Source organism: Octopus sinensis, linkage group LG29, assembly GCF_006345805.1.
Source record: "Octopus sinensis linkage group LG29, ASM634580v1, whole genome shotgun sequence".
NCBI classification, from domain to species: domain Eukaryota; kingdom Metazoa; phylum Mollusca; class Cephalopoda; order Octopoda; family Octopodidae; genus Octopus; species Octopus sinensis.
In genome coordinates, this window is record NC_043025.1 from 8506648 (window position 1) to 8519134 (window position 12487).

General features: G+C 44.1%; 1 protein-coding gene across 1 annotated transcript in view; it reads right to left on the reverse strand.

Moving 5' to 3' along the window:
* LOC115226010 (C2 domain-containing protein 3-like) overlaps positions 1-12487 on the reverse strand; it is a 163433-nt gene that overhangs the window by 22365 nt on the left and 128581 nt on the right. The window contains exons 39-42 of the mRNA XM_036514798.1: positions 11118-11356; positions 8304-8460; positions 5980-6031; positions 1110-1237 (exon numbers count right to left, since the gene is read on the reverse strand). Coding sequence (XP_036370691.1) covers positions 1110-1237; positions 5980-6031; positions 8304-8460; positions 11118-11356 — 576 coding nt within the window. The remainder of the gene's footprint in view (positions 1-1109; positions 1238-5979; positions 6032-8303; positions 8461-11117; positions 11357-12487) is intronic.

A 12487-nucleotide genomic window follows, 5' to 3' on the forward strand; every position in this document is an offset into this window, starting at 1 on the left:
TTGGTATATCAAGTTTCATGCATTTTGATTGGGTTTTGGACAGAAAATTCACAAAAAAGTCACTTCTATTGATTTTTTAATGGCTTTGCAGGGTGACTGGGGAAATGTAAAGATGTGCACGACCACCCTTGGACGGTTTTGAATGACCATAGAAAGTGCGAGCCCTCTAACTGAAAACTTGTGGATTTGTATAAAGGACACACACACACACATGCACACACAGACAGACATTTTGCTGTTTATATATAGAGATTAAGCTTGAGTTAGGAACGTAAATTGTGACTAAGGTTTGGTGGAAGATTTTAATTCAGAACTTTTGAAAACAAGACATTTGTACTACAGAGCCAGAGACGGTTTCAGCCAGGTTGGCATCGAAAGGGTTAAAAATATCACGGTGACTTTAACCCCTTTTGTTACCATATTTCTGTTGAGATGCTCTGTGTTTCTTTCAATTACTTTAAATATAACAAAGAATTTAGTAAAATAACTTAGTTATCATTAAGCTAGTGTTAGGAACATAAATTGTGACTAAGGTTTAGTGGAAGATTTTAATTCAAAACTTATGAAAACAAGACATTTGTACTACAGAACCAGAGCTGGTTTCAACCAGGTTGGTATCGAAAGGGTTAAAAATATCATGGTGACTTTAACCCTTTTGTTTCCATATTTCTGTTGAGATGTTCTGTGTTTCTTTCAATTAATTTTAAATATAACAAAGAATTTAGTGAAATAACTTAGTTATCATTCAGCTAGTGTTAGGAACATAAATTGTGACTAAGGTTTGGTGGAAGATTTTAATTCAGAACTTATGAAAACAAGACATTTTGTACTAGAGCCAGGGGCAGTTTCAGGAAGGTTGATAACAAATGATTTAAGTTATATGGTATGGTCACATAATCAACAATCATACAGTATACTCAATGTCTTTATAATTAAGGACCATTCTGACGATAGGATGGGCAGGTGTGGCTCTGTGGTTAAGAAGCCTGCCTTCTCAACTGAGTGGTTTTGGGTTCAATCTCAGCATTTGGCAATCAGGGTCAAGGGAGAGTAGGGGCTGAGGAGTCAGGGGGTTGGAAGTGAAAAGGGGTTCCTGAGGCTGTACTGACCTTTACCTGTCCTCGACACTGACCACCAAAATCCATGATGTTGTACCAGCCACAGAGCTGGTGTAACCCGGAGACAAGTGGCACAAGGTCGACAGATATGTACCCAATGACCTGGTCACACGATTTACCTGAAAGAAGAGCCAAAACACAGGAAGTACTTTCAACAGGTGAGAAATTACATAAGAAACATGTAAATAAAATAAAATGACAAAAACAAGGAAAAAATTTTAAAAAGACAAAAAAGAAAAATTGCCTCCCAAATGAGAGAAATTCCTAAAGATTATTCATGGAAACCCTTAAAAACTATGGTCACCCTGACCCTTAACCCTTTAGCATACAGATTACTTTGTGAAATGCAATGCTTATTTATTCACAGTTTCAAATTCATCATACACACATATCTATACAACAGGCTTCAACACAGTTTCCATCTATCAAATTCACTCACAAAACATTGGTTGACCCAGGGTTATAAAATAAAAACCCTTGCTCAAAGTACCTCCCTGCAGTGGGATTGAACCCGAGACGGCATTGTTGCAAAGTAAGCTTCTTAACCCCACTGCCATGCCAGCACCTATATTTACTTCCTATCATACATTATCTCGTAGCTTTGAGATTTCAATGATGATGATGATCATCATCATCGTTTAACATCCACTTTCCATGCTGGCATGGGTTGGATGATTTTGACTGAGGACTGGCAAACCAGAAGGCTGCACCACGCTCCAGTCTGATCTGGCAGTATTTCTACAGCTGGATGCCCTTCCTAATGCCAACCACTCCGAGAGTGTAGTGGGTGCTTTTATGTGCCACCGGCACGACGGCCAGTCAGGAGGTACTGGCAACGACCTCGCTCGAAATGGTGTTTTTTACATGCCACCTGCACAGGAGCCAGTCCAGCGGCACTGGCAATGACCTCAATCGAATGTTTTTTGAGGTGATTGTTTATTTTTAGAGTGACATAGTTGGGTAGGTGCGAGAGGCTGGATCTGGTCAGTTTGAGCACAAAAACCAAAAAAAAATTTGGGACCCATATGGCCTGTTTAAATGGTAAAGAATCAAGGGATAGCTTCGTCTTGACCCATTTCAGGGTGAGTCCGGACACCTCATCAGTTCTGCACTTGGTAATCTCATCCAAACCAAACACTGAGCTGTTTAACTGGTCTACTTGGTCGAACAAGCCTGGCATATAAACATACCTATTTCTTTACTACCCACAAGGGGCTAAACACAGAGGGGACAAACAAGGACAGACAGACGGATTAAGTCGATTATATCGACCCAAGTGCGTAACTGGTACTTATTTAATCTACCCCGAAAGGATGAAAGGCAAAGTCAACCTCGCGGAATTTGAACTCAGAACGTAACGGCAGACGAAATACCTATTTCTTTACTACCCACAAGGGGCTAAACATAGAGGGGACAAACAAGGCCAGATTTACGTATTAATTCGATTACATCGACCCCGAAAGGATGAAAGGCAAAGTCGACCTCGGCGGAATTTGAACTCAGAACGTAAAGACAGATGAAATACCTATTTCTTTACTACCCACAAGGGGATAAACACAGAGAGGACAAACAAGGCCAGACTTACGTATTAATTCGATTACATCGACCGCAGTGCGTAGCTGGTACTTATTTAATCGACCCCGAAAGGATGAAAGGCAAAGTCTACCTTGGCGGAATTTGAACTCAGAACGTAAAGACAGATGAAATACCTATTTCTTTACTACCCACAAGGGGCTAAACATAGAAGGGACAAACAAGGCCAGACTTACGTATTAATTCGATTACATCGACCGCAGTGCGTAACTGGTACTTATTTAAGCAACCCCAAAAGGATGAAAGGCAAAGTCGACCTCGGTGGAATTTGAACTCAGAACGTAACGGCAGACGTAATACCTATTTCTATTTCTTTACTACCCACAGGGGCTAAACACAGAGGGGACAAACAAGGACAGACAGACGGATTAAGTCGATTATATCGACCCAGTGCGTAACTGGTACTTATTTAATCTACCCCGAAAGGATGAAAGGCAAAGTCAACCTCGCGGAATTTGAACTCAGAACGTAACGGCAGACGAAATACCTATTTCTTTACTACCCACAAGGGGCTAAACATAGAGGGGACAAACAAGGCCAGATTTACGTATTAATTCGATTACATCGACCCCGAAAGGATGAAAGGCAAAGTCGACCTCGGCGGAATTTGAACTCAGAACGTAAAGACAGATGAAATACCTATTTCTTTACTACCCACAAGGGGATAAACACAGAGAGGACAAACAAGGCCAGACTTACGTATTAATTCGATTACATCGACCGCAGTGCGTAGCTGGTACTTATTTAATCGACCCCGAAAGGATGAAAGGCAAAGTCTACCTTGGCGGAATTTGAACTCAGAACGTAAAGACAGATGAAATACCTATTTCTTTACTACCCACAAGGGGCTAAACATAGAAGGGACAAACAAGGCCAGACTTACGTATTAATTCGATTACATCGACCGCAGTGCGTAACTGGTACTTATTTAAGCAACCCCAAAAGGATGAAAGGCAAAGTCGACCTCGGTGGAATTTGAACTCAGAACGTAACGGCAGACGTAATACCTATTTCTATTTCTTTACTACCCACAAGGGGATAAATACAGAGAGGACAAACAAGGCCAGACTTACGTATTAATTCGATTACATCGACCGCAGTGCGTAACTGGTACTTATTTAATCGACCCCGAAAGGATGAAAGGTAAAGTTGACCTCGGCGGAATTTGAACTCAGAAAAGTAGCGGCAGACGAAATACTGCTAAGCATTTCGCCCAGAGTGCTAACGATTCTGCCAGCTCGCCGCCCTATATAAACATACCACCCAAACCAGGCAATTCCCTCCTGTGCTTCTCCTAGCCATCATGAAGAGGGTCGTAAGCGTAACTCACATTGTTAGAGCTTGTGAAAGTCTTGTGCAGAAAGAGTACAAGCAGAGGTATGACAAATAAGTTCAAAACCTTCACTGGGTACTATGCCAGAAGTATGGATACAAGGTAATAGGTGCTTGGTAATCTCTCTCTCTCTCCTAGCACTCCGTCGGTTACGACGATGAGAGTTCTGGTTGATCCGAATCAACGGAACAGCCTAATCGTGAAATTAACATGTAAGTGGCTAAGCACTCCACAGACACGTGCACCCTTAACGTAGTTCTCGGGGATATTCAGCGTGACACAGAGAGTGACAAGACCGGCCCTTTGAAATACAGGTACAACAGAAACAGGAAGAAAGAGTGAGAGAAAGTTGTGGCGAAAGAGTACAGCAGGGATCACCACCATCCCCTGCCGGCACCTCGTGGAGCTTTTAGGTGTTTTCGCTCAATAAACACTCACAACGCCCAGTCTGGGAATCGAAACCGCAATCCTATGACCGCGAGTCCGCTGCCCTAACCACTGGGCCATTGCGCCTCCACTGCTTGGTAATAACATACACCGGAAAAGGTAATGGATGAAAAGGGGAAAGCAAAAATACTCTGGGACTTTGATTTCCAGACAAACAAGATGTTAGAGCACCAAAGGCTGGATATAGTAACCGTTAGGAGGGACAAACAAGAAATCCTAATAATTGACGTGGCAGTGCCAGGAGATTAACATATGATTGTTAAAGAAAGAGAAAAGACTGATAAATATGGAGTCCTGAGAACTGAGAACGCTAAAATGTGTGGTAGCTGAGAGTCAAACATAAAGGTTGTCCCTCTTGTCATAGAAGCATTGGATTCAATACCTATTTCTTTACTGCCCACAAAGGGCTAAACACAGAGAGGACAAACAAGGACAGACAGACGGATTAAGTCGATTATATCGACCCCAGTGCGTAACTGGTACTTATTTAATCGACTCCGAAAGGATGAAAGGCAAAGTCTACCTCGGCGGAATTTGAACTCACAACGTTGCGCCAGACGAAATACCTATTTCTTTACTGTCCACAAGGGGGCTAAACACAGAGAGGACAAACAGGTTAAGTTGATTACATCAACCCCAGTGCGCAATTGGTACTTAATTTATTGACCCCGAAAGGATGAAAGGCAAAGTCGACCTCGGCGGAATTTGAACTCAGAACGTAACAACAGACGAAATACGGGTACGCATTTCGCCCGGCGTGCTAACGTTTCTGCCAGCTCGCCGCCTTGGGTTCAATACCTCCCAACCTGAAGAAGTATCTGGGAACTTTAGAAATACCCTATATTCTAGGTGTGTTGAAAAAGTCGGCATTACTTGGAACTGCATAAAGTACTGGTCTGTCTGGGGTCTTTGTTAAGACTTGACAAACAGTGCAAAGCCCCGGCAGACACAATAGCTTCAATGAACAACCTCACAATATTGGATACTGTGCAACGTCTTAAATGGTGGTGGTGGTGACGGTTGTGGTGGTGGTGGTTGTGGTGAGGGCTGTGGTGGTGGTGGTTGTGGTGGTGGTTGTGGAGGTGGTGGTGGTGATGGTGGTGGTAGTGGTGATGGTAGTGGTTGTGGTGAGGGTTGTGGTGGTGGTGGTGGTTGTGGTGGTGGTGGTGGTTGTGGTGGTGGTTGTGGAGGTGGTGGTTGCGGTGGTGGTTGTGGTGGTGTTTGTGGTGGCAAATGTGGTGGTGGTGGTGATGGTAGTGGTTGTGGTGAGGGTTGTGGTGGTGGTGGTTGTGGTGGTGGTAGTTGTGGTGGTGGTTGTGGAGGTGGTTGTGGTGGTGGTAGTGGTTGTGGTGGTGGTGTTTGTGGTGGTGGTTGTGGTGGTGGTTGTGGTGGTGTTTGTGGTGGCAATTGTGGTGGTGGTGGTGGTGGTGGTGGTAGTGGTTGTGGTGGTGCTGGTGATGATGATGACGGAGAAGAATTCTTTCTTACTGATATCTTTGGAAGAGTTCTCTGGTTTATGCCAAACTTTGAAGACCAAGTTCTGAAATAATAACAAAAAAAAAAGAAAAGAAAAGAAAAGAAAAAAAGAAAGAATCTGTAATATTGTCTGGTTCTGATATTAGGACCCTGTAACCCCAGGACCACAGACTTGTGGTCAAATTGTTGCCAACTCAACAGGTCCCTTCCCTTCAACTCAATTTCCTGAATGAGGCAAGGGAGTGGGGACAGCCAACAGGATCCTTCTCTCCTTTATTTGCTTCAATCATTGGACTGTGGAAGGGTATCTTTTATTTCTTCACAAATGTAAATAAACCCAATCTGTTTCTTAAACGAGGGACATATTCATATGGCACAGAATGTTTTCACCTCAATAGACGTCATTGATTGGTTGAAATTTCAGAAATTAAAGAAAAAAAAACAACAAATATCTTACAAACTATAGAATTTTCTCAATAAAGCCAAGAGAAAAAGATGTTTTATAAACACACTCTACCAGTATACGAAGTTTAAAAGTGTTTAGTTAGGTGGAAATTATTTTTAAAAACTGCCGGTCAAACCGAAAAGATCCCTGTTTCTTAAACGAGGGACATATTCATATGGCACAGAATGTTTTCACCTCAATAGACGTCATTGATTGGTTGAAATTGCAGAAATTAAAGAAAAAAAAACAACAAATATCTTACAAACTATAGAATTTTCTCAATAAAGCCAAGAGAAAAAGATGTTTTATAAACACATTCTACCAGTATACGAAGTTTAAAAGTGTTTAGTTACGTGGAAATTATTTTAAAAAACTGCCGGTCAAACGGAAAAGATCCCAAAATGTCACTCAGCATTTCGCTCAGTGTGCCAACAATTCTGTCAGCTCACAGCCTTACTCATGTTTGTAAATTGCTGTGTTGCTCATGGAGTTTTCTGTATTACTATTTGACTCATTTCTCAGTGCTTAGAGCTAAGAGCCCCGGCTTCACAGCAAAATACAGCACTTTTTAACCCTAGGTCAGTCCACTCCAAACAGATATATGATCAAAGGATATCCAAGCATGACATTCATGTCTTCTTAACCCTTTAGCATTCAGATTAATCTGTCAAATGTAAAGCTTATGTATTCACACCATGTAAAATTAATCTTACATCATTTCATGGCTTTGAGATTTCAATGATGTGATTGTTTATTTTTAAAAATGACACAATAAGGTAGCTATGAATGACCATATCTGACTAGTTTGAACATAAAACAGGTAGAATATTTTGGCCGGATAGGGCCGGTTTAAACATCATCATTGTTTAACATCTGCTTTCCATGGGGTTGGACGGTTCAACTGGGGTCTGGGAAGTCAGAAGGCTGCACCAGGCTCTGGTCTGATCTGGCAGTGTTTCTACAGCTGGATGCCCTTCCTAATGCCAACCACTCCATGGGTGTAGTGGGTGCTTTTTACATGCCACCGGCACAGGTGCCAAGCAAGGCTAGCAAGCGGCCACGATCGGATGGTGCTTTTTACATGCCACCGGCATGGAAGCCAGTCGGGGCGTCGCTGGCACAGCCACGTTCGGATGGTTCTCTTATGTGCCACCGGCACTGGTATCACAGCTACAATTTCCATTGATGTTGATTGATTTAAAAAGAAAAAAAAATGTATGTCACTAAAACTCCTTGTTTTTGAATGAAAATAGTTTTACTAATAATGGTCTTGTTGCATGAATTTGAATCATCATATCAATCATCATCATCATCATCATCATTTAACGTTTGCTGTCCATGCTTTGGACGATTTGACTGAGGTTTGGCGAACCAGATGGCTGCACCAGGCTCCAATCTTGATCTGGCAGAGTTTCTACAGCTGGATGCCCTTCCTAACGCCAACCACTCCAAGAGTGTAGTGGGTGCTTTTACGTGCCACCAGCACAAGTGCCAGACGAGGCTGGCAACGGCCACGATCGGATGGTGCTTTTTACGTGCCAGACGAGGCTGGCAAACGGCCACGATCGGATGGTGCTTTTTACGTGCCAGACAAGGCTGGCAACAATCACGATCGGATGGTGCTTTTTACATACCACCAGCATGGAGGCCAGTCGGGGCGGCGTTAGCTACGGCCAAGTTCAGATGGTTCTCTTATGTGCCACCAGCACTGGTATCACAGCTACAAATTCCATTGATGTTGATCGATTTCAACTTAGGGTTAAACATCTAGGACTACACCCTTAACTGTGCCCTTCCTTCAGTAAGATCATAGACTGGTGCAAGTTGAACGAATCTGAAAGTCAGGCAATAATATAAAAGACAGGGGCTGTGAACCGATCAGACATCTTACCTTGTTCTCTTCATAGAGCAGGCGAGAGGTGAGCAGGGTGTCGACATCAAAGTCCCACACTGGACAGTCAGCATTGTGGACAACAGAGGTGGACACTGTCCGATTTTTGTAGCCACTTTGAAAGGAGACGTATGTGTTGGGCTTACAGATCTTGCCACTGAAAACACATTAATTTAGAGATAGAGAAAAACATTATGATAGGGTTAACATAGTAATCATCATCATCATCATCATCATACCTATTTCTCTATTACCCACAAGGGGCTAAACACAGAGGGGACAAACAAGGACAGACACAGGTATTAAGTCGATTACATCGACCCCAGTGCGTAACTGGTACTTAATTTATTGACCTCGAAAGGATAAAAGGCAAAGTCAACCCCGGCGGAATTTGAACTCACAATGTAACGCAGACGAAATACTGCTAAGCATTTCACCCGGCGTGCTAACGTTTCTGCCAGCTCGCCACCTCTCTCAAGAAGGACTTCAGTTTGATCATCATCATCAGTATCATCAACATTGTCATCATTATCACCATCATTATAATCATCATCATCATTGTTTAACGTCCGCTTTCCATGCTAGCATGGGTTGGACGGTTTTGACTGAGGAATGGCGAACCAGATGGCTGCACCAGGCTCCAATCTGATCTGACAGAGTTTCTACAGCTGGATGCCCTTCCTAACACCAACCACTCCGAGAGTGTAGTGGGTGCTTTTACATGCCACCGGCACGAGGGCCAGTCTGGCAGTACTGGCAACGACCTTGCTCAAATGTTTTGTTCACATGCCACCAGCACACATGCCAGTAAGGTGACGCTGGTAACGATGACGCTCAAATGGTGCTTTTTTACTTGCCCACCGGCACGGAAGCTAGACAGCAACTCTGGCAGTGATCCCACTCGGATGGAGCTGTTAGTGCTCCACTGGCACAGGTGCCAGTCATTGAATTTGGTTCAATTTCGATTTCATAATTAATAATAATCAACATCGGTGAAACGTAAAAAGCACCATCCGATCGTGGCCGTTTGCCAGCCTCGCCTGGCACCTGTGCAGGTGGCACATAAAAAGCACCCACTACACTCATGGAGTGGTTGGCGTTAGGAAGGGCATCCAGCTGTAGAAACACTGTCAGATCAGACTGGAGCCTGGTGCAGCCTTCTGGCTTCCCAGACCCCAGTTGAACCGTCCAACCCATGCTAGCATGGAAAGCGGACGTTAAACGATGATGATGATGATGACGATGAGCTTCATCACACTACCACTATCATCATCACCATTATCATCATCATTTAATGTCTACTTTCCCATGCCTGCAGGGGTTGAACAGAAATCAATGAGGCAGATTTTCCGCAGTTGGATACCTTTCCTGTCCCCAGCCCTCACCTGTTTCCAAGCAGGGTAACATTTCCCCAGGGGCCAGACAAGTTCTGCAGCGGATACAGGAAACAAACGACATATCTCATATGTTGTATTACAACTACCATGCGATGTCAAGTCGAAGAGATTCCAAAACATACGCAGGCAGTGCCCCAGCATGGCTACAGCCTTAGGGCTGAAAAATGTAAAAGAATACACACACACAAACATATACACACATAGGGTGGCCAGAAGTCACTCAACAGTAAATCAAAGTTCCATAAACTGTATCTGTAATTCTGTATTCACTCGAATAGAAAAATGTGTCTCTCAAGAAGGACTTCAGTTTGAAGAATTTCCATGATGTGTCAGAATTAGATGCTTTTATTAAATTTATTGCTTGCGAAGACCTGTTGAGGCAAGTGAAATCAATCAAAATCGATGACTGGCATCCGTGATAGCAGGGTGCAAAGAGCACCATACGAGTGTGATCGTTGACAGAGCGGCTAACTGGCTTCTGTGCCAGTGGCACTTAAAAGGCACCATTCGAGCATGATCGTTACCAGAGTCGCCTTACTGGCACTTGTGCCCGTGCTAGTAGGGTGCCAAGAGCACCATCTGAGCGTGATCGTTGCCAGAGCAGCCAACTGGCTTCCATGCCAGTGGCATGTAAAAGGGCACCATTCGAGTGTGATTGTTACCAACGTCGCCTTACTGGCTCCTGTGCTGGTGGCATGAGTAAAACGATTCGAGCAAGGTCTTTGCCAGTACTGCCTGACTGGCCCCCGTGCTGGTGGCACATAAAAAGCACCCACTACACTCTCGAAGTGTTTGGCGTTAGGAAGGGCATCCAGCTGTAGAAACTCTGCCAAATCAAGATTGGAGCCTGGTGCAGCCATCTGGTCCGCCAGCCCTCAATCAAAATCATCCAACCCATGCTAGAATGGAAAGCGGACGTTAAACAATGATGATGATTAACCATAAATTCATATTGTTTTAAATTAATCATCCATTATTTCATAGCTCTGAGATTTTGATAATGTGACTGGTTATTTTTAGGATGAAACCATAGGACAAACCTGGTCAGTTTGAACACAAAACAGATAGAATAGTAGAAGAGGCTATAGTAGAAGATACTTGCCCAAGGTGCCATGCAGTGACACTGAACCCAGGACCATGTGGTAGTTGGAAAGCAAACTTCTTACCACACAGCCATGCCTGTACCCAAACACACACACATACACAACAGGCTTCTTTCAGTTTCCATCTACGAAATCCATTCACAAGGTTTTGATCAGCTTGATGCTATAGTAGAAGACATATGGCCAAGGTGCCATGCAGTGGGATTGAACCCAAAAACCATATCATCGGGAAGCAAATGTCTTAACCACACAGCCACACTTGCAAAAAAACAAATTATGAAAATTGATGTCTAATGGTGGTCTTCATGCCTTACCTGCTTTTGTTGGTTACATGTTTCAAATGCATGGCCTTCTCAACTGATATGTGGACCTCAAAGACTTCTAGGAAATTCTGGTGGTTTTTGCGGGGGTGGCCACAATGGCGATCAGTGCTGGTTTTCTCTGTAGGAATGTCATTCCAGTCTGAGTCATCAGAGTCACTCTTGGAGTCAACAGCCATGATGGTAGATGCCTTTTTCGCTAAGTGGCGTTTTGTGCCGGGCAGCAAGTCCTTCTGAAGAGGCCAAAATTTGGAGGGAAGACAAGAAGAAAAAAAAGGAAGTAGATTAACTTTTTAGCATTCAGATTATTCTGTCAAAGGTAATCCTTATTCATTCACATTGTTTTGAATTAATCCTGCATTATCTCAAAGCTCTGAGATTTTGATGAAATAATCGAGATCTCTGGAGATATGCTGTGACTGCAAAGACCCGGGCTGTTTCCTCCACCAGTTTCGCATAGCCCCTGCCCATTCAAAGTACCTTTGGATTTCAGAACGACCTGCTGTGCTTACCTTGGATTGTAAGGTGACCTGCTGTGCTAGAGGAGACCTATTGAGTCAAGTACATCAATATCAGTATCAAAACGAATATCAAATGGAAATTGTAGTTACACGATACCTGTGCCGGCAGCACGTAAAAAGCACCATCCGAACATGGCCGATGCCAGCGCCACCTTGACTGGCTTCCGTGCTGGTGGCACATAAAAAGCACCATCCGAACATGGCTGATGCCAGCGTTGCCTTGACTGGCTTCCGTGCTGGTGGCATGTAAAAAGCACCATCCGAACATGGCTGATGCCAGCACCGCCCTGACTGGCTTCTGTGCCGGTGGCACATAAAAAGCACCATCCGAACATGGCTGATGCCAGCGCCACCATGACTGGCTTCCGTGCTGGTGGCACATAAGCACCATCCGAACATGGCCGATGCCAGCGTTGCCCTGACTGGCTTCTGTGCCGGTGGCACATAAAAAGCACCATCCGAACATGGCTGATGCCAGCGCCACCATGACTGGCTTCCATGCTGGTGGCACATAAAAAGCACCATCCGAACATGGCCGATGCCAGCGCCGCCTTGACTGGCTTCTGTGCCGGTGGCATGTAAAAAGCACCAACCGCTGTCAGCCTCACATGGCACGTAAAAAGCACCCACTACACTCATGGAGTGGTTGGCGTTAGGAAGGGCATCCAGCTGTAGAAACACTGCCAGATCAGACCGGAGCCTGGTGCAGCCTCCTGGCTTCCCAGACCCCGGTCAAACCGTCCAACCCGTGCTAGCATGGAAAACGGACGTTAAACGATGATGAGGATGATGATGAATTGGTTTGTTTTTAGAATGACATTGCAGGACAAATCTGGTCAGTTG